This window comes from Cervus canadensis, chromosome 6 (genome assembly GCF_019320065.1).
Source record: "Cervus canadensis isolate Bull #8, Minnesota chromosome 6, ASM1932006v1, whole genome shotgun sequence".
In the NCBI taxonomy this organism is placed as follows: Eukaryota; Metazoa; Chordata; class Mammalia; order Artiodactyla; family Cervidae; genus Cervus; species Cervus canadensis.
The window spans coordinates 51982267-52009682 of NC_057391.1; the positions used below are offsets into that span (position 1 = coordinate 51982267).

At 37.1% G+C, this 27416-nt stretch overlaps 1 protein-coding gene across 5 annotated transcripts in view; it reads right to left on the reverse strand.

Moving 5' to 3' along the window:
* UNC13C (unc-13 homolog C) overlaps positions 1-27416 on the reverse strand; it is a 646481-nt gene that overhangs the window by 270508 nt on the left and 348557 nt on the right. For all 5 annotated transcript variants that reach the window (XM_043471933.1, XM_043471936.1, XM_043471934.1 and 2 more), the window contains 3 exons: positions 18636-18792; positions 7575-7643; positions 5859-5948 (listed from right to left, as the gene is read on the reverse strand). In XM_043471933.1, the coding sequence (XP_043327868.1) occupies positions 5859-5948; positions 7575-7643; positions 18636-18792 (316 nt within the window). The remainder of the gene's footprint in view (positions 1-5858; positions 5949-7574; positions 7644-18635; positions 18793-27416) is intronic.

Here is a 27416-nt window from a genome sequence, read left to right on the forward strand (position 1 = left end):
ACAGAAATCCCTTTCTTCATGAAACTAAATGTTAGTAGAAAATAAAAGAAACCAATAAGATATATTAAATGGTATTGCATGCTGAAAGAAAAATAGACAAAGAGGGATGGAAAAGGTTTCAATAGAACAGAATTTAATAAAAAGGGCTTCAATAGTAGATGAATTCAGAGAAGAGGGTGGGACCAGTGAAAAAATCATAGACTATTCTAGAACTTAGCTTTAAGCAAGGTAGGAAGCAAGGGGACTATTTGAGCAGAAGAGCAAACACACTTCTTAAAAAGGCTCCCTTATGCCGCCTTAAGGCTGGCTATGGAAAAATTCAGGAAGGCCAGTAATGAGAATAGTGCAGTAATTCAGTCAAGAGGATAGTGCTTAAATTATGATTGTGCAAAGCTAGGAGGAGCTGTTAGAAGAAATTCTATTCTGGTTAATTTTTGAAGGAATGGGTAACAGGATTTTCTGACAAACTGGATGACTCGTGTGAGAGAAAGAGAAGTGTCAGAACCGGAAGTGTATGATCAGGTCCCCCAAGATGGCTCTTGCTTTCTGTACATCCACTGCTCCACTAGTGTCTATTTCAGCTACACCTTACTACCTGACTGATCTCCTGTATACTTTCCCCAGGCACCATCTAATGATTCATCTAACTTTAGTCACCATAACAACTTATCAAAGTGGTGGTGAAGGACATGCTCTTCTGCTGGTTTCTCTGGTAACTGATGAATCAATGGGACATCAATTCCCCTTATATCTGGTAACGCCACTTTCTTCCCAGGATGAAGATGACCACCATATTCTGTCCACTATCTGGGATATGCAGTGGGATGTCACTCCAAGACCTTGCTTCAGACAAGTAAGATCCCCCTAACAATTAAACCACTGATGTTTGTTGCTGACTCCAGGCTCTTTCTTTGGTCTTAAAGCTGGGCAAGCTGGGCAAGCTGGCCTGTGGGAGGCAGCACAACACCAAAATTTCAACCTAAATAACTGGTACAATGGAAGTGGCTTTAACTTAGATGAGTAAGTCTGTGTTTGGATGATCAAAAGATCAGTTTCTGACAGGTTAATACTGAAAAGCCTGTTACATATACAAGTAGATTTCAAATAGACATCTGAGTAGATGAACCTGGAGTAGTGTAGATGCCTGGGCTAGTGGTAAAATTTGAGCATTATTAGTTTAGAGAAGAATTTAAAGAAATGAGACTAGATGAGTACAGAGAAGAGAAGGGTTCCAAAAAGTAAACCCTGGGTAATTCTAGCCATATGGCATTAAGTAAATGACAAAGAACAAAGCAATAAAGAAGAATAAGAAAAAAAAAAAAAGCCAGTGAGATAGGAGGAAAAATAAGTTTAAGAGGGGTGTCCTGGAATCTAGAGAAGAAAGACTTTCCTGGAGAAAGTCTTGATAATAAGTCAAAGTCTATCTTATCAAAGTCTTGATTGATAAGATATATTAAGTGATACTGAACACTGAAGGATGAAGACTGATGACTGATCACTAGATTTAGCAAAGTGATAGTCACTGGTGATTTGGACAAGATCATTTTTGATGAAGTGATGGGGCAAAATCTGACTGGAGTTGGTTCCAAAGAAGAACAGATTTGAAGATTTAGTATTTTAATTTTTTAAAATTTTCTGTAGATTGAGCTATAGATTTAATGCAATCCCAATTAAAATCCCAGTGAGAACTAATATAATCTAAACAATTCTGAAAAATAACAAAAAAAGTGGAAGATGCATACTATCTAATTTTAAGATTTACTATAAGGCTTCAGTAAACAATATAACATGGTGATGATTAAAGTATAGAAATTTGGAAGTCACGGAGCCCAGAAACAGACTCAAACAAATATGACCAATTGAATTTTTATAATGATACAACAGCAATTCAATGTATAAGGGATGAGCATATTTATAAACAGTATGAAATGGTATGAAAACTACAGAACATGCATATACAAAAAAATGATCCTTGACTCATACTTCACTTATTTAAAAAAAAAAAAAACTCTCAAAATGAAACACAGGACTAAACATACAAAGTAAAATAAAACACTTAGAAGAAAAATAAAAAAATTTCATTGTGACCTTAGCTTCTTAGCCAGTAGCACTATCTCCAATTAGAAAAATTAATAAAGTAGATTTTATCAAAATTAAAAACTTTTGATAGGCAAAGATAATGTCAGAGAATGAAAAGACAAGGCACAGACAGGAGGAAAATATCAGGAAATAAAGTACCTTACAAAATATTTGTATCCAGAGTATATAAAGAACTTAATACTCAACAGTAAGAATGAAAAATAGGCAAAAGATTTCAACAGGTTTTTCACAAAAGACACTCAACTGGCAAATCAGCCCAAGAAAGCACATCAACATTATTAATTATAATTTTATAGAAGGAAAAAATTAAGACCACAATATGACACAACTTTATTCCTAGTAAAGTGGCTAAAAATAAAATAAAATCATGGAAAATGACAAGAGCTTCACCAGAAGATGTAGAACAACTGCAATTGGCAATTCTTGTAAAGTTTAACATACATTTAACAAATAGTGAAGAATCTCACTCCTTGTTACTTATCCAAGGAAAGTGAAAATTTATGTTTACACAAAAACATATATGAATATTTTTGACAGTTTTATTTGATATGACCTAAAACTAAAGATTACCCAAATGCATGTAGTCCATACATGTTACATGTAGTAACAAAGGATTACTACTCACCAAAAAAATAAATAAATAAAGGATGAACTGTAAATAAACTCAAGATGGATAAATAGCCAATATGTTACACTACAAAGATTATTATTTCATTTACACAATATTCTGGTAAAGGTAAAACTATAGGGGGACAATAACAAATCAGGGTGTGGGAGAGAGGCTGACTGTAAAGGGGAAACATAAGGGAACCCTGGAAGGTTATGGACTTCTGTATCTTAATTGCAACTAACACACACATACACACAGTAACTATAAAAAATATTGTAGTGGGTTTTCTTCAAAGGAGCAAGTATCTTTAAATTTCATGGCTGCAGTCACTATCTACAGTGATTTTGGAGCACACAAAAATAGTCACTCACTCTTTTCATTGCTTCTTTTAGGATTTGAAATAGCTCAACTGGAATCCCATCACCTCCACTAGCTTTGTTCATAGTGATGCTTCCTAAGGCCCACTTGCCTTCACATTCCAGGATGTCTGGCTCTAGGTGAGTGATCACACCATCGTGATTATCTGGGTCATGAAGATCTTTTTTGTATAGTTCTTCTGTGTGTTCTTGCCACCTCTTCTTAATATCGTCTGCTTCTGTTAGGTCCCTACCATTTCTGTACTCTATTGTTTCCATCTTTGCATGAAATATTCCCATGGTATCTCTACTTTTCTTGAAAAGATCTCTAGTCTTTCCCATTCTATTGTTTTCCTCTATTTCTTTGCATTGATCACTAAGGAAGACCTTCTTATCTCTCTCCTTGCTATTCTTTGGAACTCTGCATTCAAATGGTTATACCTTTCCTTTTCACCTTTGCTTTTCGCTTCTCTTCTTTTCACAGCTATTTGTAAGGCCTCCTCAGACAGCAATTTTGCTTTTTTGCATTTCTTTTTCTTGGGGATGGTCTTGATCACTGCCTCCTGTACAATGTCAGGAACCTCTGTCCACAGTTTTTCAGGTACTCTGTCTATCGTTATCTAATCCCTTGAATCTATACTGCCATTGTATAATTGTAAGGGATTAACCTCAAGGGATACACATAACAAAATCAGTAAACTCTATAGAACTAAAATCTAAATGTCAGCACTATTCATTCTAGAGAAGACCACCTGAGGCCAGATGAAAGGAACCAGAGAAACTCAAGAGATTACCTGAGACAAAATCAAAGAAGCACAGGCCCTGAGCAGACTCTGATCAACATTGGACCTACCTTCTCCCCTACCCCCCACAGCACTTGATGAATTCTTTTCTATTTTACACAAAACTGTCTCAGAGATTTGATTAAGTACCAGTGCACAGAGGCCAAATTTTTGGCATCAGGAGGGGAGGAAATTAATTGCATGAGTAGAAAATATATAGCTATTTTTTTAGGAGAACAAATACCTAAGCAATAACGATGCAAAAAAAAAAAAGATTAGAATATGGACCCAGGTGTAGGTAAGCAGGCAATGGGGGGAGGGGGGTGGCGGGTGTCTGCAGACAGAGCTTGACGAAGCTATCTAGTAGGTGCTCCTCATTTTTCAGTGAGATAGGAAGCAAGGTTATCAGTTATTAGTGAGGGTCGGGAGGGGGGAGCTACAAGTTTAAGAAGATTTTGTTTCCTGAACACCACAAGGCTGTTGACTGAAGAATGGAAGGTTTGGAGCACTGTGCTGGCACTCCCCACTCTCATTTCCATTTCCCCACCCACTCAATGCCAATGGCAGGCATCACTTGTCAATGAGCAAACATTCCTAGTGAGCCTGGACTGGGTATCACTTTAACTTTCCAGAAGCTGGAACAATTGCATAGATAAATATTTGTTGTTCAGTTGCTCAGTCATGTCCAACTCTTTGCAACCCCACGAACTACAGCATACCAGGCTTACCTATCCTTCACTATCTCCAGGAGTTTGTTCAAACTCATGTCCATTGAGTCGATGATGGTATCCAACCATCTCATCGTTTGTTGCCCCCTTCTCCCTCTGCCTTCCATTTTTCCCAGCATCAGGGTCTTTTCCAGTGTGTTGGGTGTTTTCATCAAGTGGCCAAAGTATTACAGCTTCAGGTTCAGCATCAGTCCTTCCATTGAATATTCAGGGTTGATTTCCTTTAGGATTGACTGGTTTGATCACCTTGCTATCCAAGGGACTCTCCAGCACCACAGCTTGTAAACATCAATTCTTTGATGCTCAGCCTTCTTTACAGTCCAACTCTCACATCTGTACCTGACTACTGGAAAATTATAGCTTTGACTATATGGAGATAAATATATATATATATATATGTATATAACTGATGTTATCATATATGGGGCTTCCCTGGTAGCTCAGATGGTAAAGCGTCTGCCTACAATGCGGGAGACCTGGGTTCGAACCCTGGGTTGTGAATATCCCCTGGAGAAGGAAATGGCAACCCACTCCAGTATTCTTGCCTGGAAAATCCCATGGACTGAGGATCCTAGTAGGCTACAGTCCATGGGGTTGCAAAGAGTCAGACACAACTGAGCGACTTATCACTTATATATATATATATATATAGTTAGTATACACACACACATATATATGTATATATATGGACATATATATATATGGACATATCTCTGGATATAGATAGATAGATAAATCGCCCACCAGTGCAGGAGACCCAGGTTCGATCTATGGGTCGGGAGGATCCCCTATGGGGGAAATGGCAACTTGCTCCAATATTCTTGTTTGGAAAATCCCATGGACAGAGGAGCCTGGCAGGCTGCAGGCCATAGGGTCTTAAAGAGACACAACTGAATGACTGAGCATGTATGCATACACACACACACACACACATATGAAAAAAGAAGTCTAGCAAAATAGCTAAGTTAAAGCTGAAATGCAAAGTGAAAGTCATTTCCATTTAATGTTCTTAGAGATTTTTTTTTTAAGGAAGTGCCATGTCCACTCATTGGAGAGCTTTGTTTGAGATGGATTTAACTTAAATGTATCAGAATATCCTAAGCATCTAGGATAATCCTTTTCTCAACATTTTATATTGGAAGATTCATTTAACTCGGGCAAAGGTACCACATCTTAATCACCGGGGATGAACAATACTTATCAAGAAACAGGTAAAACCAGACTTTACCAGGGAATAAACGAGTGTCACGTGGAGACTGTGACAATAAAATAAATGATGTACCTTCATCCTAAAAAAGGTGATACTTGTTAGCAGGTCAACAGTTGATTTCAGGTCTTGCAGTCTTTCAGCATTGCTGGCAGGAAAGTGTTCCTAGTTAATTAGAAAATAGGAAATGGGTAAATTCCCAGCATTAAGCCTCCAGTGGGAAATAAACTAGCTTTCTGTGGAAAAAAATAAAATGGTAAGTAAATCATGAAAAATTTAGAAAGTATCACCACAGTATTCTCACAACATTTTTACCATAAAATATTACAGAGGGTAAAAAAGTTGGGGATAGTCTTGTCTTAGTCTTAGAAAGTCATTCTTCTATTTATTCCCATAATGTAATAAAAATGTACATAATAATATCATTAATGCAGCACTATTAGGTTACTCATCTTTTGATTCATAAAATAGTATTCTTACTGAAAGAGGGAAGGTCAGTATCTATTTGAAAGTTATTTTTTATATTTTTCTCAAGATGGGTTATTTTTTTGAAAATACTTTTGGGAGCCTTTACATGTGCTATATTTACTTTTTGTTACAAAGAAACTTTTAAAAGTTAAAAAGATAAAAATTAGACTGCACTGTACTTCTCTACAAAAAGTTTTTGGGATTTAAACAAAAAGTTTGGTGAGAAATGTCATATAAAAGCAGATGTTCAGAATTCTGAAGAAAAGGAAAGGTCTTAAAGGAAAGGTATTAAAATATTAAAGAAAAGATTTTAGCATTGAGAAATTTCTCGTATTAACATGCTTTCAGATAGGCTTCTTAAAGAGTCATCAGAAAAACCACAGGTAACTTTTCTTAATAGATATTCAAGAGCTCAAGCAAAGTTGGGGTGTCAAAGTGATGGTGAATGTGGTGGCCTCAAGGTCCTTCTTGTCCCCAAATGTCATTTTCACTGCCTGACATAGCAGTTCCCTTCTCATAGTGTTGGCCCCAGTTCCAACATGATAGATGAATCAGACAAAATCTGGTATTATAATTTCCAGAAATGTGCATTAAAAAGATTCTTCAATAAAAGACTAAAAAAAGATGACTATCGAAGAGATACATATGTGAACATATGTAAACACATTTAGAATAAACCATTAAGTAAAGAATACAATAGCTATTAGTACAGATTTTTTGGTAAATAAAACTTGCAATTAATTTTTTTGTAACTAAGGTATTCTGTAACTAAAATAATATGTGTGTTTTCACACACATACATGAATATATTTGTGTGTGTGTGTTTGTGTGTGTTTCACCTGGAGGTAAAGTATAGAACTGTTCACAATGAACTCTGGAAAGCTTCACAAACACACATTGTATTGATCTGGGAGTGAACTAAGCAGTGACTAATCTCAGAAGCTGAGGAAGTATCAGCAGGATATCTCATAAGAAGGGGCATCTTTCAAGATGAGGCCTGGGCCACATACTTCTAATTCATGAAGTAGCAGTGGGCCACTCAATCTGATGACTATTAAAATATTTAAAGCTATATGTGTACACACACACAGACACACACACACACACACACAGAGTATTGTAGGCTGAAGTGGAGTGAGGTACCTGGACAAGGGATGTCTACTTGATTATTTAGGAGACCTGCCTACTCTGACAGCACACAAGATTCCAAGATTATTATCTTTCCTTCTCTCTTACACAGTGGATAACATTTTTACAATATGACAAGAAATGATCTGAGCCAAGCACAGCATTTAACCTTTAGGCAAATAATTTTGTACATACCCTATACTTTGACAGGTCAATTCTTAAAGAGTTATGCAACTGGTCCAGTAGTTTTATGAATTTTTCCCTCTGTACAAAGCAAACACAAAATAGGAAAATGGAAATCAATGATCATTCTAAATATAGTCCTCACAACAAAACTTGTCCGAGTTACGGTCCCCATTTTATAAGTGTGGTGTTTAGTTTTCATTTCTGTCGCTTTGGTGACCCCCCATGCACTGTAGCCCACAAGGCTCCCCTGTCTTTGGAATTTTTCAGCCAAGAATATTGGAGTGGGTTGCCATTTTCTTCTCCAGGGGATCTACCCAACCCAGGGATCGAACCCATGTCTCCTGCATCAGCAGGCAGATTCTTTACCACCGAGCCACCACAGAAAACCATTTTATAGGAAGGAAGGTCAAAAATTGTCAGTTATTTCTCCCAGATCATAGAGCTGGTATGTGTAATAGCTGTGATTCAAGCTCAGGTCTCTGACACCAAATCCACACTCTTTCTGTAAGTCACACTGCCTCTCTCTGATGAATCAGACAGTATCCAGAGAGTTGTGTTAGAAAGTCCAGACAACCCAGCAGTATGAGTCAGGAAGAAAAATATAACCCAACCTCCTACAACCCTCACGTGCCACACCATCTCTCCAAAATTAAACCACAGTTTTTTAAAGTTCTCCCATCTATGGAAGCAGGAATAACTGCTTTTTATCAAAATCAATTTCAAAAAGCACTTCCCTTTTGGTAATAGACTCATAATCTTAAAGGATCAACTGCCTTTACAGTATATTTATGACTTAGTGCTAAAAAAAGTATAAAAATCAGGTGAACAAAAACTACTGATGCCTTCCTCTGATGCTGTTCAGTGTTGGACTGACCTCTTCAGAGAAGAATTTGAAGAGATAGATGATAATAATTAAGTAGTTTTGCTAATAATTATAAAGATATAGGTGTGTGGATTTAACAAATTAGATAAGGTAAAAGCCATCAAAGTCACACAAAAAAATTATGGGTTGACAAAAACCACTCTGAGTCCCTGATTCCTAAACAAAAATGAAAAAAAAAAAATAGGGAGATGGTTAGATGACATTAAAGGCTTACCCCTACATTAATATTCTGTAAATACTACTTTACACTCTGCAATATATTAGAAAAACTAGAAATTTTTCCCAGTAGTTTCACATATAAGGTAGATTTATGGGGTATATAACTCATATTCCTTGGAGTCACTGATCTTGATGGAATGAGCTGAATATTAACAGGAGTTGATAAATTGTTCCTAAGTTGAGACTTCAATTTTCTGAATAAACTGCCTTTTATCAGGTTTATATATCAGTGAACAAAGTTGGAGTATGGTTTCTGTGTTAACTAACCCCTGTGGTGGCAGTGAAGGAGCCTGAGAAATGAAACTTGTCTTCCAAAAGCTTGTCATCTTATTAGGCAAGTAAGATTCTCCAGGAAAGCTGCCAAAAAACACAATGAATGTCTTGGATTTTTCTTTCTTATGCCCTACATACCTTCCTAGGGGAGGAGGTGACCTATACTGCCCTTTATTAACCCCCCATCACCCACTGATGTGGGTCAGTGACTCTCAATCAAAACAGAAAAATAAAAGAGCCCGTACAATCATCAGTTTAGGTCACAGTAGTTAATCATTCAGTGATCATAAAAATCAATGTGTTTGTGTCAGTTTCTGAATGCTCTATGCGACCTCTGTGATTGGTATGAATCATTAAGACAGCTGACATGACTCTATAGTCAACCATGCTATGACCCAAACGCACTGGGACCAACTCATCTGGCCATCTGCCCAATATCCATTCTTCTTCTCTTCCTTCCTAACAGAAACTCAGGAGTCATATGTGTCCTTTATGAAACACTTATCTTCCCAGGCTTTTTTTTTTTTTTTAACCCTAGGAATGACCATGTAGCAACGTTTTGGCCACTAAGATGTATCTAGCTTATTAAAGGAGATAGAACTAGCCAAAATATTACCAGTGAATTATTATTTTGAAGGATTCTAAAAGAATGTTCTGCAGAATTTGTTGTATAATATTAGTGTTTGCCATATAATTCTTTGTCAGGCCATTTTTCCATTTGCCCTTTGTGTGTGCCTCCTTTTTCCATTTTAAACTCAGACTGGATACAAGAAGGTCAAATATACTGAGGCTATAAGATAAAAGCTAAACAAATGGTAAGAAGGATGAGGTGGGAAGCTAGGAGCCCCCACATTTCACCCTTAATTCTGGCTGTCCATCCTTTCAGAACACTGCAATCCTGAGCAGCTGTATTAGCCCTGAAATCCTTACCACCTCTGGACTTAGGTTACATGGGAAGAAAATACTGAGTTAACTTTGTTTAGTCTGTTTCACGCAGCTCAACAAAATTCTGACTGATACAGATTATGCATTTAGTCTTCCTACCGAGGTCTTCAGTGCCCAGCTGGACAATTACATTCAAAGAAAATAGAAAACTGGGGAGAAAACCACCAGGCTTGTTGCTGCTAAATCCCAAACAATATCAGATGATATGAAATTAAAAGTGTGCTGCTGATTGAATTTTCATAGACATTTTTTAAACAGCAGGACAGCTTGAAATTTAATTTTATTTACCATATTTCTATTTAGCTAGAGTGAGATTGGCTTTGTGAGAGCAGAGGGGGCCTATTACCTTCATGGTGTGATTTGAGAAATAAGAAAAGACTGTGTGATTAAAAAATGTTTCCCAAGGGGCATACCACGTTCCTGAAACTGCCACATTATGCCTGGTATTTGGTAGGGACCAAATCTGTAACATTAGCAGTAAGCATTGTCTGTTATAAAAAATTAAGTTTTAATTAGTTGACAAGAATAAGTCCAGACCAGGGGTCAGCAAACTACCTATGAAGAGCCAGACAGTAAATATTTGCAGCTCTGTGGTCTCTGTCACAACTACTAAACTCTGCCATTGCAGCACAGGAGTTTCTACAAACAGTATATAAATAAATGAGCATGGTTGTTTCCCAGTAAAATTTTGCTTATGGATACTGAAATGTAGATTTCATATAATTTTCATGCATCAAAAAATGGTAGTCTTTTGATTTTTTAAAACTACTTAAAAATGTAAAAGCTATTCTTAACTATAAGCCATACAAAACCAGCTGGTGGGCCACTTTTGGCCCAAGGAAAGAGGGAGTTATTTTGAATAGGGGGAGGCAGTTGTTATCCCACAAGGATACTCTTAGTAAGTTTCCCTAGGACCCTGGGAATCGTGGAAGGATTACAAGAAAGGTGTGTAAGGATGATAAGCAGCCTCTGCATCATCCCCAGCTTCTCTCTGGATCCACTTGCTTCTCAGTATCTCACTCCAAAAGCAGCGGAAGATTTACCTGAGCTAATGGTGCTTAAGCTCTGGGGGGTCTTCACTTGATTCAGCTTCCCAGGGATGAGCCCTAGCTACATGTTCAAACTGCCCTTAGGTTTTTACAAAATTTACGAGAATAGGATAAACATATCCTGACCTGGACCAGAAAACAGTATTTTCTAGAAAGTATTTTCCAGATTATATCAAAAGCAGTCATTCTTTAGGCTGAACAGAAACATTTCAAGTAGAATTAATGAATAGGCTATTTTGACAAATTTTTGATAATTTAATTAATGCTAATTGTATGAATATATTGGAAACATATTTGCATTCCTTGTAGATTTGAGATTAATACTGATATTCACAGGGATACCATAAAATCATAAAATGCGAATGAAACAATGCTATCAATGACACACTAATTAATAAATGACATAAATTCATGACATAAATTCAAAGAGTATATAGTCACTTAATAGGCAACTTGCAAAGCGCTGAGATTTTATCATCCACTGAGCAAGAAAGCCTAATGTTTTGCTCAGTTTGACTAAACTTTAGATAGGCTTCTTCTTGACTCTGAGTCTTACTTCCAATTTTCTTTTTTTTATTTTTAAAGCTCTTTTCTTTTTTAGGGTTCCTTTTTTTTTTCACAATAGTAAAAGATGTTTATCAGTTTTCACAGTCAATAGGCTGACAAAAACAAAAGATAATTACAATTGCAAGCCATAAGGGGAACATGATTAACTTAACAATATAAAATAGTTACATACAATTTGGTGGGTCAAGCAGAGTGATATGGTAAGTGGAAGTGCATACACAAACAAGTGCACATTTTCATCCTCCCAACCAGTCTATGTCTTTGGTTGGTGCATTTAATCTATTTACATTAAGGAAACTATTGATATGTATGATCCTATTACCATTTTCTTAATTGTTCTGGGTTTATTTTCTGTAGATCTGTTCCTTCTCTTATTTCCTGCCTAGAGAAGTTCCTTTAGCATTTGTTGTATAGCTGGTTTGGTGGTGTTGAATTTTCTTAACTTTTGCTTGTCTGGAAAGCTTTTGGTTTCTTTATCAAATCTGAGTGAGAGTCTTGCTGGGTAGAATATTCTTGGTTGTAGTTCTTCCCTTTCATCAGTTTAAACATACCATACCCTTCCATCAACAAAAACATTCCCTCTGGTTTATAGAGTTTCTGTTGAGAAAGCAGCTGATAGCCTGAGGGGACTTCTCTTGTATATTATTGATCGTTTTTCCCTTAATGCTTTAAATATTTTATCTTTGTTAACTTTTGTCAGTTTGATTACTATGTATCTTGGTCTGTTCCTCCTTGGGTTTATCCTGCCTGGGACTCTCTGGGTTTCCTGGACTTAGCTGACTATGTCCTTTCCCCATGTTGGGGAAGTTTTCAGCTATTACCTCTTCAAATATTTTCTCAGGTCTTTTCTCTCTCTCTTTTTGCAATTTGTTTTAGACATCATGTTTTTTTTTTTCTGTTTGTTTTTTTCATTTTCTATGATTGCAAGCATAGCTTGTCATTTTATCAGATAGTTCAGGTTTCTCAGGGATTTGGAAAAGGAACATACATGCTGGAACATGGCTGTGTGATCAGGAGGAAGAGCTGCCTTTTTAAATTATTACGTAAGTTTCAGGTGAACCGTGTTATAGTTTGACATGTGTATACGTCTCATAGGGATTGCCACCACAAGTCTAGTTTCCATTCATCACCATGGAGCTGAATCCCTGCCTGATACAGATGCTCTCTTTCACCTCCAAACTTTCCTTTACAGAGTGAACTTTCTAAGTCAGAAATTCGAACAGCTTCTACATGGTTCCTCAAGAATTAAGTCCAAATATCTTAAAGTAAAAGTGAAAGTGAAGTCGCTCAGTCGTGTCCGACTCTTTGCAACCCCATGGACCGTGGCCTACCAGGCTCCTCCGTCCATGGAATTTTCCAGGCAACAGTACTGGAGTGGGTCGCCGTTTCCTCCTCCAGGGGATCTTCCCAATCCAGCGATCGAACCCGGGTCTCCTGCATTGCAGGCAGATGCTTTACCATCTGAACCACCAGGGAAGCCCTAGTGGGCTTTAAAGGCCCTCAGTCATCTAATGTCAATCCAGCAACACAACAATCTCTTATATTTCCATCTTTTATTCTATCTGTGCTCCTCAGTAGGCACACTACACACCCTTTTAACTTACTTTTGCATCTTTTCCTTGTCTTTACTTCGAAGACCCAGGTAGTTTTCCTACTATTTCTTGGACTTTGAAAAATACTACTCACCCCTAAAAGTCCTGTTCCTTTTGGCAAGCTGCCATGAGCCTCTGAAGAGTATCAGTCACTTTCTCCTCCTCAATCTCAAAGCACATTTATAAAAACGAGCTCCTTTGACACCCCATTTGGGGAGTGATTTATGGTTATTGTCACACACAGTTATCTGACTATCCCATTAGAGTATAAGCCTCAGAGAACAGAAGTCAACATTTATCTTTCAGTCCCTCTACTACCAGCCATCATGCCTTACGTGAAGTATCACATAAACATGCATCTTATGAATAAGTGAATAAATAAAAGAATACACGTAATAATAAGGGATTGTTGTTGCTGTTCAGTTGCCCAATTGTGCTGGTCTCTTTGCGACCCCATGGACTGCAGCACACCTGGCCTCCTTGTCCCCCACCATCTCCCCGAGTTTGCCCAAGTTCATGTTCATTCCCTTGGTGATGCAGGGTATTTGTTTTGTGGGGCACTGGCTATGTCAAAGAAGGTGTCTCTGCTGAAGAAAAAAAATTGGGCTAAATAAACATAAATTTTACTAATAATTTATTTGCTATTTGTGTCTTAAGATAGGGCCGCTCAGTGTTAAAGAATCTGCCTACCAATGCAGGAGACATGGGTTTGATCCCTGGATTGGGAAGATCCCCTGAAGAAAATGGCAGCCCATGCCAGTATTCTTGCCTGGAAAATCCCATGGACAGAGGAGCCTGATGGGCTACAGTCTTGAAATACTCACTAAAGTTCCTAAATTATTTTCTTCAGAGTTGAAAAATGGACTCCCACCCAATGGAAATTTTTCTTCTTTTTCAACTCTTGTTCTCCCTATGGTGTTTTCAACACCAATGAAGATATTTTTGTTCAATCAAATTCTTTGATCTTCTTGACTCCCAGCAATCTTTGCACACAAGGGTGTGCTGAAAAACCATTTTTTCCAAAAGAATAAAGCCTTGATTTTTAGCATTTACCAATTTTCATGATGTAAATGCTCTTCGTATTTCCAGTTTCAAGGATGGCTGTATTCAACAACCAGCTTGCAATATTCTTTAAAATTCAGCAATCATTGTCAGTCAGCAGGCACAAACTAGCTCTAGGACACCACTGTTTTACTCTCAATTTTCAACAGTCTTCTCCTAGATATGGAAGATGGCTCTTCCCTGATGGCTCAGTGGGTAAAGAATGCAGGAGACACGGGAGACTTGGGTTCCATCCCTGGGTTGGGAAGATCCCCTGGAGGAAGGCATGGCAACCCACTCCAGTATTCTTGCCTAGAGAATCCCCATGGACAGAGGAGCCTGGAGGGCTACCGTCCATGGGGTTGCAAAGAGTCAGACACAACTGAGTCTAAGCACAGCAGCAGCATTATGTTTCTATCCAAATCCTTTGTCTCTGTCACTATCATGATTCCACTTATCAAACCTAGATTCCACAGTGAGTCACTTCAACTTTTTTGATTGCCTAACCCTTCCATTGCCTCTTTTTTCGGCAAAATTTCAGCCTTATGCTGAATCTGTTACTACATCAGAATCTGCATGCTGAGAAATTCTGAGAAAAATGCACAGCCACATGAATTATGACAACAGAGTTATGCTTCCTAACACCAAATGAGACTTTCGGCTTTACTAGGAACTTGTCCTACGAGGCCCCGAGACATTCGTCTTTCTATTCCCTTCAGGAGCTTAACCAAACATTTTCCAGCCACGTCTAGCTCACACATCTTTATCATAGGCCTTATCTTACACATGAACATTTCTTGTCCTGTAGACAGAGAAGGATAGGAAACGCTGTAATGTAATGTAATTAGGGAAATGTTGACTTCATCAAATTTTCACTCTGTATATCAAAAACTTAGCATTCTCTGCAAGGACTCACACAACATTCCCTCAAATTTTCAGAGCAGAACTTGTCCTTGTTTTAATTTCAAAGAATGTTCCTCCTTCAGTCCTCTTGACCACATTTACTTCTTTGTCCTATGGAATGTTATGGAATCACTTATGCTCCATCTGATAAATTTGCAACATCACTCTTGCAGTTAGTTCCTGTCCTAACAATGTATAAATATGTTCAGTGTATCTTATTAAACACTAAAAACTCCTACCCTACCAGACAGTAAAAATAACGTGTTTTTTTAAATGATAAAGCCTTTTAATCTTAACCAATCTCTTATACCATCTCATTCAAGTTGCTTAACAGATTAGTCTCAATTTCCTCACACATTTTCTCTATTTTTTCATTATTAAAAATATAATATAGAAAAATGTACAACTTTAATGTAAAGATGAATATAACTCCCCGCCCACACACACACCAAAAAAAAAAAATTAGCTATTTCCTAGCAAGTGGTTGCACCACTGGCATTTTGGTACATTGTCTTTCAGGCTTGTTTCTAAACCAGTAACTATGTATGTACATATGTGTATGTGTGTGTGTGTTTTCAATGTTGGAATTAGAGTATATATGAGTTTTGTATGTATATGTTTTTGTCATTATTTCATGTGCACTGCTCAATTATATACACGTTCCTTTAAAAACTTGATTCTTAAGTTACTGAAATTAAAAAAACTTGATTTTTTAAATGATTGTATTATATTTTAGGGAATAAACAAACCCTAATTTATACCAGTATTCATACGTGCCATTCACTGAGGATTTCTAAGAAATTAGGCTTTAATCTCAACCACTTCACTTAGCAATGACCTCCTAACTGCCAAAACCTCATTTCCTTCTGGATCTTACTTGGACTTTTTGCAACAGTTGACAAAGCAATACACTTCTCTTTTCTTAAAATATTTTTACCTTGTCTTTCATAATGTCAGATTCTTATTATCGTTTTTACCCTATTTGTCTAACAATTTTCCTCAGTGAACTTTGCTTGCCCCTCCTCTTCACACATGTGTTCTATAGTTTTCACTTTATTCTTAAACATTTTTCATCTAAACCATGACTTTAAATAGCACTGCACACAAAAAAATCTGGATTTGGAAGAGTAGTGATTTTGTTTTCTTAAATATATGTTTGCTTTACAATCCTTATAGGTAAGAAAGCTTTTCCACTCTTTTTTTTTTTTTTTGAGATTAAATGTGTCTAGATTACACCTTTGGGCAAGATAAAAAGGGGGCTCTATAATGGTGCTTCTATCTGAGTCACAATTGACAGCATCAGCTTCAGAAATCAGATTAATAAGAACTTCAGGACAAGTGGATTCAGGGAATGTTATACTTTTGTATATGTATTTTCCTGAGCAAATTGGATTCTTTTCAATAGGTAGAGAAAAATCTAGCCAAATTTATGTATCAAATTACCAAGTTATCAAGATGGTAGTCTGAAAAAAGACTTCTTATTTGACAGTCTTCTAAATTATTTGACTTACAAAATGAACTTTTTAGTAATTATGTTGCTACTAGAACACTACAAAGTAGTGAAATCACTTTGGCTCCTCTTCTTTGGTCAGCATGAAGCATGCTATCTCATTTTCCTCCAGGTAGTTTTTACAGTGGAAATTAATCACATAAATACAGCTTTTACTCAGAGGTAGACAGGCTCAGTGTTCCACAGATTGGCTTATTCTCTACAGTATACCCAGGCAGAATATTAAAAGCAAAACAATTTCAAAACACCAAATGCTTTATGTTACAGGTAAAATCCCAAGACAGTGAGATTGTTATCAAGATGAGGTTTTTATAACAAAAACTGTTCTGTGATCTGATAATGCCATAACAGTACTTTGTTGAGCTGGTTAGGGATCTTTCTTTGGTGCCAGCTCTTAGAAGAGTCGATCTGTCTAACAAAAGCAGCTGATGTTGTATTGTATATACCGTAGGTAGTCAGGAGAGATGAAACCGTCATACCTTATATTTAGAGAGAACTGTGAAGTCTTAAAAACTAGTTTATCTTTTACTTCATTTGATTTCCATATTAAACTTGAGAAACATGTTAGAGCAAAAATTTTATCCTCACTGAATGTACTGAGATACTGAGGTTTAAATGACTGAACTGACTTGCTAAATTTGAATACAAACTCAAACTCCATGACTCCTAACCCAGAAAGTGTTCTCTTCTATTAGTATTTATTTTGATGTGTCAATAAATAATAATTACCTTTTCCTTTAATCCATTCCAACTGATCTCACACACTTCTCATGCACTTTCTTCTAGATGTGAAGGACAAGGCAAGAGTAGACATAGCAGCACTTTACAATCTTTTGTTTGTTAGGTCTCATTTGTTTCCACTCTATGATACATACCTCAAAATTCGATTTCTAACAACATAATCAATAATAAAAATCTATTCAGTGAACCAATTTGGAAGCACAGTGAAAAGAGAAACTATGGTGTCATGGAAACCACTCTCCTACCATGGATCTTAGTTTCCTCCACAAACAAATGAGTATAGAACTACTTGTCTTACATGGTTATTGACAGCTACTGCCTACCAAAGGCCCTCGTGAAAATCTGGGGAATATTTCAGGCATCTTTCCCTTCCCCTCACTGCTCACATGCCTAAAGACACAAAGAACTGTTGATTCTATGCTCTGAAAAGCTCTGGAATTTTTCTTTCCAATCTCATCTCCACCAACTCTCAGTTTAGATCTTTATCACTTTACTGGGATTACCATAAATTTATATCTTATTTCCGATCTTGTCAATTTCAATTTCATTATGCTTATAGAGAATGGGTTCCAGCATCAGGTACAACAGATAAATACTTGAGACTCCTTAGGATCCTGCATTTTTACTTTTCAACATGTTATTAAATGCATTTGAATATATCAGGTGGACAGTCTTAATTAGGTACAGATAGTTTTCTCAGGCTCTATACACCTAACACTTTTTCATTTTCATTTAGGTAATATGTCCTTATCCATTAGTACCAGCAGAAATCCATAAGAAGTGTAAATGAAAACCCCAAAGGCTCTAGAGAAGCCATCTGAGCTCACACTTACCAGGGAACAATATCTGAAAATTTGCATTCATGGGGAAGTTTCCTATAAACAATTCTACTCTATTACAAAATATGTTTTCCTACATTGGAAAAGCCATTACATATATGAAGATTTAATCTAATGAAGATACGTACTGACTATCAAACTTTAAACTTCAGTCTATCATACTAAGAGACAAGCAAGAGCTTCCCTGGTGACTCAGCGGTAAAGAATCCGCCTCCCAATGCAGGAGACTCCGCTTTGATTCCTAGATCAGGAAGATCTCCTGGAGAAGGAAATGGCAAGCCACTCAAGTATTCTTGTCTGGGAAATCCCATGGACAGAGGAGTCTGGTGGGCTACAGTTCACGGGGTCACAAAGAATTGGACACAACTGAGTGAATGAGCATGCACTGAGATTCTCCCTAAGATGTATATTCCGCAGCAAAATTCTAAGATATGTGGAATCCAAAACTCCTTGAAAATCTAACTCTAATAAGTTATGAGAAATTTTTAGTTCAAAAAATAATACTTACTCCGAAGTTGGTAGCAGCAAATCGATCTGAGGCAGAAACTTGCACATTTGTTGAAATGGTTGTGTGAGCATAGAAAGCGTTTATATTTGCCAGCAAGGTGCTCATTACAGCAGGGACACCAGGGCACATGTATTTAGAAGACAGACAGGAGAAATGCCTGTAAGACAAAAACATTAAGTGCTTTAAAAACAGAACCTAATTAATTCACATAGCAGCATATCCTCTAACATCAGCAATTAAACAATTCCTCGACTGTATCTGTGAAAAGGAGAAAAAACTCTTGCAACCCCTAACTGAAAGAGAATGCGATTCCAGCCTTTTAAAAATTTCTCATTCACAAATGTGAAGTGGTTTAATTAGAATGTGATTTGTCATGCGGACATGTGCATAATTTCTTTCAACTGGAGAGTGCTGTGTGTGCACACACACAGTGCTATCTTCAGTGGAATCTCACACTGTCGAAAAGCAAGAACCCAGGAGTCTATCATCTCTGGCAACTCTGTCCCTAATGAGTTTAGTTCCTGAAGTGTTGTATTGCAACCAGAATGTGCTTCCATACTTGCTTTCCTCTCACATCAATAAGGTAAACAGGAAGCCCTCCTTTCATCGCACGATGATTAAACAAGTCAACTTAACATCTGACCTGAGTCTAGTTTGTGAGCTTTTGTCATTAAGGAGTAGTTTCCACAAGCAGTTTTATTTTCTGAGATTTTGCTAAATCCTGGATTTAATTAAGCAAACAAACGAACAGTGAAGACAAATTAAATTATGCCAGCTTTATGCTTAAAGATCATTTCTTTTAAACCTTGAATAATAGTATCATTTACAGACATCAGAAGCATCAAGTATTCAATTCTGTTACTTCTCTCATGAAAACCTGTTTCATTTGAACTCTAACAAAAGACTTAAAAATGGAAAGCACAGCTTGTGATAAAAGTGGAAAGATAAAACATCCATGGAATAAAGAAAATTTCAGTACATAATCTGATCCCATTTTGCCCTCATATCTCAGTAATTTGTCTACCACTTAGGCAATCTGAATTTTGAGAGAAAAAAACTGTGAGGACTCAGTTCTTGATGAGTGAAAGATAAGAAAGAGAAGTGGTTACATTCCAAGTCTTTAGTTTGGGTGACTAGGTGAGTGATGCTTCTGCCAAATGAGTTGGAACTAAAAAGAAGAAAAGGAATTAAGGTGGGGATTATGCATTCAATTGAGTTTAAAGCACCTGAAGAGCTTTCATATAAGAATGTCCACCAGGTTGTTGGAGACCTGGGGATCTGGGGATCACTTCAAAACCATGAGAATGGATAAGGTTATCCAGGGAAATCAAGTAGAATGAACAGTGTCAGGAAATGGGACCTAGGGAATACTGACATATAGTGAACTGGTGGAAGAAAAATAAGTGAATTCTAGGGCTGAGATAAAATTTAAAATGACAGTTTAAAGGAAAGCTAGGCCAGTGGAATTAGGGAACCCATGGAATAGGAGATTTGAAGGGTTAAGGATGACTGATGCTGATAGGTGCATTGAAAGAGTCTTATAAGAACCTAAAATAACTATTGGACTTGACAAATAAACATCATGTGGCTGTAAGAAAATCAATGTTAGTGGAGTGACTGGGGGTTGCATCAAGAGGAAAGATGATGGAAAGTGAGAAAGTAGCAGAAAATGATCAAGGAAAAATGGATCAATACCATATTTTGTTGATCTTTAGCTAAGGAGTTCATGGAGTTGGCTGAAATTTCCGCAGAGGGAAGTGATACCATCAGGTGAATCTGGGAAGATGACACTGAAGTGGTGTAAAGATGGATTGAAAAGAGTAGGTATTGGAAGCAGAACAACAACGTAGGGGATGTGGAAGCAAAAAATGACCTTTCTGCCCTGAATCCAATATGACTAAGCACTTCACATACCATAGTCAGAAGGAACAAAATATTTTGCACCTTGAGATGATCTAAAAATCACAGAGTCACACTATTTCTTATCTCCCAAATATAAAAACCTCAAATATTTCTCTAAAATCTGAATTTCCTAACAAACAACTGTGAACTGAAGTTTAGCCATGATATATCTGAAAATGTATAATGACCTCTGGGAATATGAATACCAGGTGGAAAGCTGCTGCTTCTGCCAACAATAGCACAAGAACACCATGTAAACCAGGTAGCCTTAGGAATGTTATGGTTTTTTTGGCCAGGGCTTCTAAAGTTTCATTCCCCCTCTGTACTTGTTGTAATTAAATAGATTTTCCTTTTCTGATTTTTTTTCTCCCTAAGGTCACAGAGCAAGTAAGGTGATTAAGGATTAGAGTTCAAGCAATGCAAGTTCAGAAACATCTCTCTTAACTACCAGGGTGACCTTCTCTTAATTTATTCTCCTCCCTCTCTAATACTGTATGTTATGCATTGTGTATGTATCTGTTTCTTCCAGAATACTTAGTTGTCATTTCATCCGGCTCACCTCCAGCATAATGTTTTCTTGTACACAGGAGTTGGTCCCTAAGTGTTTAATGAAGCCAAGTGAAAGCAGGATGAGTTATCGGCATGTAAGGAGAGTTAGTGTATAGGATGTGCACTTGGTTACCTTGAGTATGACAGTTTATTACAACATCCAGCTGCTCTGTGAACATTGAGTTGAAGTGCATAGCAGTTAATGCCATAATGATCACAACTCTGAAGGTGAATTGTATTCTGCTTATAACTGGTACCCTGAGAGCAATATTTTAAATTTTCCTGAGTATTAGGCATGCATTCATCTTAGTGACCTGACAGAAATATTTTACCTCCTCATTCAAGTGTAACTGAGATGATTTGTGGGGTCTGATGGGAGGTAGTCAGCTGTACATGATCTATTGTGATCTCCTGTAGAAATAGCCACAAAAACCAAAAAAGGATGTGAAATCATAGCAGTGTAAAAAATCAGGTGTGGCAATCAAAGCTTTCCTATATCTGGGAGGGACTTTGCCTAAGCTTACAGCAGTTGAATAGCCTGAGAGGTATTCAGTGACTGACTAGTGTCTAAACTCTTAAACTGACTAAGGAAGAAACGGGAGGATATTTCTAGGAACCATACATTGTGACAACCCCCCACATCCGAAATGTGAGCCCTAGGAGGCTGGCCAGTAAGGCTGTCACTCACTGTCCTGTTCCGTGATAATGGCTTCCCAAGGCGGTGAACCTGCCTCTCGTTTCCCACACCTTCTCAGTCTATGCCCACTGAAGAGTACACAGCTCCCAAGACTGCCATACAGCCTGCACGATAGGGGACGGGCAATGGGATTTGAAGCTACTTAGAACAAAGGGCTGGAAGAACACGGAGAAGAGTACACCCTGGAGATTAAATACAGCCTTTGATGTTCTGCTCTAGCAAGACAAGAATTCACAGGTTGTTTACATTATCCAGGAAAAGGCATCTGGCTCTTCCACAGAGCCCACCAATAGGAGCAGGTAAATATCTCTGCTCAATCTAAATGCACATTGCATTTGAATAAAGTCATAGCACAGAGGGAACATTTTTGAAGGATCACTTACCATTATAGGATCTGCAGGTGAATACTGGTACCATCCTGGTGGTTTACAAATACTAATTTAGATTCAAAGAATCCCCCCTGTGAGTTGCCAAACAAGCAGGATGCAAACATCCATGCATGTTATTATCATAACATACACATGTGCGCGCACACACTTAAACAGCAAAAATAACTAAGAACTTGGTAGGAAATACTATTAACTAAAATGGTCAAAATGTTGTCTCTGGGCGGCACTACATATTTTTGTAATTAAAAAACATATCTTGTACTTTTAAAAACACTTTACCATTAGCATGTTTTATTGCCCTAACTGGAAAAATATAATACATACATATTTTAAATGTTAATTCAACTTTTGCTCTACTGTTGATTTTTATAAGTCTTTATATAACTTTTAGCACCAATAAGAAAGAAATACAACTCCTTTTAAATTTTGTTTGACTAAGGTTAACTTTTCTTTATATATATTTTTTTAATAAAACAGTAAAACTTTTCAAGTATACAATGTATAACCTATATTATACTTTACAGTATCATTAAATAAGGTTTTTGTGGATGAAGTTAAACAAATCATACATAAGATACTCTTCTCTTTCAAAATGTATCATAGACCTAATTTCTGATTGAGTAAATGCAAAAAAACACTATAAAATTACTAAGAAATAGAAGTCAGTTTTATAATAAAATATATTACTGGGAGAACAGGATTAACACACACAGTACAATATATCAATATATGTAATACAGATAACTATTAAGGACCTACTGTATAGCACAGTGAACTCTACTCAGTACTTGGAAAAGAATCTAAAAAAGAATAGATGTAAAAAAAAAAAAAAAAGAGTAGATGAATGGATATGTATAACAGATTCACTTTGCTGTACATCTGAAATTAACATCATTGTAAATTGTACCCCAATAAAAATTAAAAATAAATATCAAGGATTAATTTTAAAGATATTAATAAAATGATGTCTCATAACTTCCAATGGAAAATACAGGGATGAAAATGGTAAAGATGTGAAAAATCAAAGGGCAAAGAGGAAAATTTAACATTTCACTAAATAATACTGTTCACCCCATCTGATTTTTATACCAGTTTCAATATCAAATTAGCATCACTATGATGCTTTTTTTGTCAGTTGGTTAAAATTACAAACAACAAAATTTTTGTTGTTTGTTAAAGGGAAAAGAGATCGAAGTCATAAATATGACTCTCCTAAATTTGGTCAGAATTTCATTGAACATGTCTCAATATATCTAAAAATTAAAGATACAACACTTAAAACGAAGTTGTAACCTTTTGGAATTTATATTAAAATGTTCTTCAGAACTAGTGACTCAGGAATTAAACAATCAGTTGGAATACCAGGATTAAAAGTTTAAGCATTTGATATTAACTAAAAAAATAAAACACTGACACTGAAACCCAGAAACAGAATTTCCAAGTCACTCTAAGAAATATAATATTTTACCTAGCTGGTAAAAATACCTGTACTTCTTTAGAAAATATGACTATGAATACAGTAAGTTAAAGACAGTAGCTGTTGGTATCAAAACAATAATCTATACTGAACTTTCTTTTTCACCTTTGCTTTTAACCATAAATGATAAATGGTTAGGCAGCCAATATAATATAGGTAGTAGTATGCATCAAAGTATAATTCTTAGATGACTGAAGGACAAAAAGAAAAAAGAGATGAACTTCAAAGAAGTAAAGATATTCATTACGGTAATGGCTACATTTCTAAGAAATCTTGCAGAAATAGTCAACAAAAAGCTTTTTTTTTTTTTTTTTGGTATGTGGAGGAAAGTGGTTGGGCTAGGGAGGGATAATCAGTGGCCAATTAAGAGTTATAGGTACCATGGAGTAGAGATGATTCATTCTAACCCTAGTTCAGGCGGTGACCTCAGAAAAGTAACTTTCTCATGCACAGATTCAGTCAATCCATCTGTAAAATCAAAGGACTATGAGAAGATCTAATTCTTACAGTCTCTAATGTGCTATGAATCTCTGAATACAGAGAACACATCCAGCCTAGTCATACACATTATCTTCCCTACCAACAGCATTTGATTCATCAGCACGAATGGATAGTTGAGACGACCAGGAAATAGGGGCAGGGGACTTATACTGTGGCATCCTTTGCACTTGGTGAGTTTTCAGCTAACAGACTTCTACCTGGTCTTCAGTTTGGCAGTATTTGCCTCTCAGTCTGTGTGTGCCCATTCTTCATGCAGGGTTACTGACAAGGCAAACTTTCTTGCCTCTAACCATTGCCAAGTCTGTGCCTCAACCACTAATGCCAAAGAAGATGAGGTTGAATGGTTCTGTGCAGACCTACAAGATCTTCTAGGACTACTGCCAAAAGAAAAAAAAAGAAAGAGATGTTCTTTTCAACATAGGGGACTGGAATGCAAACGTAGGAAGCCAAGAGATACCTGGAAGAACAAACAAGTTTGGCCTTGGATTTCACAATGAAGCAGGGCATTAATAGAGTTCTGCCAAGAGAATGCACTGGTCATAGCAAACACCCTCTTCCAACAACACAAGAGATGACTGCATACATGGACACCACCAGATGGTCAATATTGAAATCAGACTGATTATATTCTTTACAAAGATGGAGAAGTTCTATACAGTCAGCAAAAACAAGATGGGGAGCTGACGGTGGTTTAGATCACGACGTCCTTATTGCAAAATTCAGAATTAAACTGAAGAAAGTAGGGAAAACCACTAGGCTATTCAAGTATGAGCTAAATCAAATCCCTCATACAGTGCAGGTGAAAAAGAGATTCAAGAGATCAGATCTTATAGACAGAGTGCCTGAAGAACTACGGATGGAGGTTCATAATATTGTATAAGAGGCAGTGATCAAAAACATCCCCAAGAAGAAGAAATGCAACAAGGCAAAATGGTTGTCTGAGGAAGCCTCACAAAGAGCTGAGAAAAGAAGAGAAGCAAAAGGCAAAGGAGAAAATGAAAGATATACCAGCTGAATGCAGAGTTCCAAAGAATAGCAAGGGGAGATAAGAAAACCTTCTTAAGTGAACAATGTAAAGAAATAGAGGAAAACAATAGAATGGGAAAGACTATAGATCTCCTTAAGAAAATCAGAGATACCAAGGGAGCATTTCATGAAAAAATGGTCACAATAAAGGACAGAAATGGTATGGACCTAACAGAAGATATTAAGAAGAGGTGGCAAGAATACACAGAAGAACTGTACATAAAAGGTCTTAATGACCTGGATAACCAAAATGGTGTGATCACTCATCTAGAGCCAGACATCTTTGAGTGTGAAGTCAAATGGGCCTTAGGAAGGATTACTAAGAACAAGGCTAGGGAAAGTGATGGAATTCCAGGTGAGTCATTTCAAATCCTAAATGATGATGCTGTTAAAGTGTTGCACTCAATATGCCAGCAAATTTGGAAAACTCAGCAATGGCCACAGGACTGGAAAAGGTCAATTTTCATTCCAATCCCAAAGAATGGCAATGCAAAAGGACATTCAAACTATTGTACAATTGTGCTCATTTCACATGTTAGCAAGGTGGTGCTCAAAATCCTCCAAGCTAGGCTTCAACAGTATGTGAACTGAGAACTTCCAGACGTACAGTCTGAATTAAGAAAAGGCAGAGGAACCAGAGATCAAATTGCCACCATCTCTTGGTTCATAGAAAAAAGAAGGGAATTCCAGGAAAAAAAATCTACTTCTACTTTATTGACTACACTAAAGCCCTTTGATTGTGCGGATCATAACAAACTGTGGAAAATTATCCAAAAGATCAGAATACCAGATCACCTTACTTGGCTCCTGAGAAATCTGTACGCAGGTCAGGAAGCAACAGTTAGAACTGCAAATGGAACAATGGATTGTTTCAAAACTGGGGAGAGGAATAGGTTAAGGCTGTATATTGTCACCCTGCTTATTTAACTTACATGCAGAGTTCATCATGTGAAATGCCAGGCTGGATGAAGCACAAGCTGGAGTCAAGATTTCTGGGAGAAATATAAAAATCCCAGATATGCAGATGACATCACCCTAATGCCTGAAAGCAAAAAGTAACTAAAGAGCCTCTTGATAAAGGTGAAAGAGGAGAGTGAAAAAGCTGGCTTTAAACTCGACATTTAGAAAACTAAGATCATGGCATCAGGTCCCATCACTTCATGGCGAATAGATAGGGGAAAATGGAAACAGGGATACACTTTATTTGCTTGGGCTCCAAAATCACTGCAGATGGTGACTATAGCCATGAAATACAAAGATGCTTGCTCCCTGGAAGAAAAGCTATGACCAACCTAGACAGCATATTTAAAAGCAGAGACATTACTTTGCCTACAAAGGTCCCTTTTGTCAAAGCCATGGTTTTTCCAGTAGTCATGTATGGATGTGAGGGTTGAACCATCAAGAAGACTGACTGCCAAAGTTGATGCTTTTTAAATGTGGTGTTGGAGAAGATTCTTGAGAGTCCATTGGACAGCAAGGAAATCAAACCAGTTAACCCTAAAGGAAATCAGTCCTGAACATTCATTGGAAGGACTAAAACTGAACCTCCAATACTCTGGTCACCTGATTTGAAGATCCAACTCAAGACCCTGATGCTGGGAATGACTGAAGGCAAGAGGAGAAGGAGACGACAGAGGATGAAATGGTTGGATGGTATCACTGACTCAATGGATGTTAGTTTGAGCAAACTCAGGGAGATAGTAAAGGACAGGGAAGCCTGGTGTGCTGCAGTCCATGGGGTCCCAAAGAATCGGACAACTGAGTGATGGAACAACCACCACCATTGCCTTTTAAGGCTGCCATTCTCATACAACATAAATTATTCCTGGGGGGGGGGGGAGAAAGAGCAGGAACAGGATTATAGGCACAATTAGCCATTCAAAATGACAGTATATCTCTACAGCAAACCACTCCCTCAAACAGCCCATCTTCAAATAGTATATGTCAAAATTACTACTGAGTAATCTCTCAAAATGTTTAACTTTTCCCCAGGAAGACATGATTTGAAAGCAATGGATTAATAATGCTAAAAAGACTTAACTGCTTTTGTAAGAAAATGGGTTTAGTGTCAAACCAATTTAATGAATGGAATTTCAATGCCATGGGGAAAATTAAAAGTCACAAACCCCAAAATGATGCTTAAATTGCTTATAATGAGATAGCTATTGGTATTTTTTCAGTTGACACAACTGTTACAACACTATCAACCATTCAAAATACTATTGAGAAAATATTAGGAA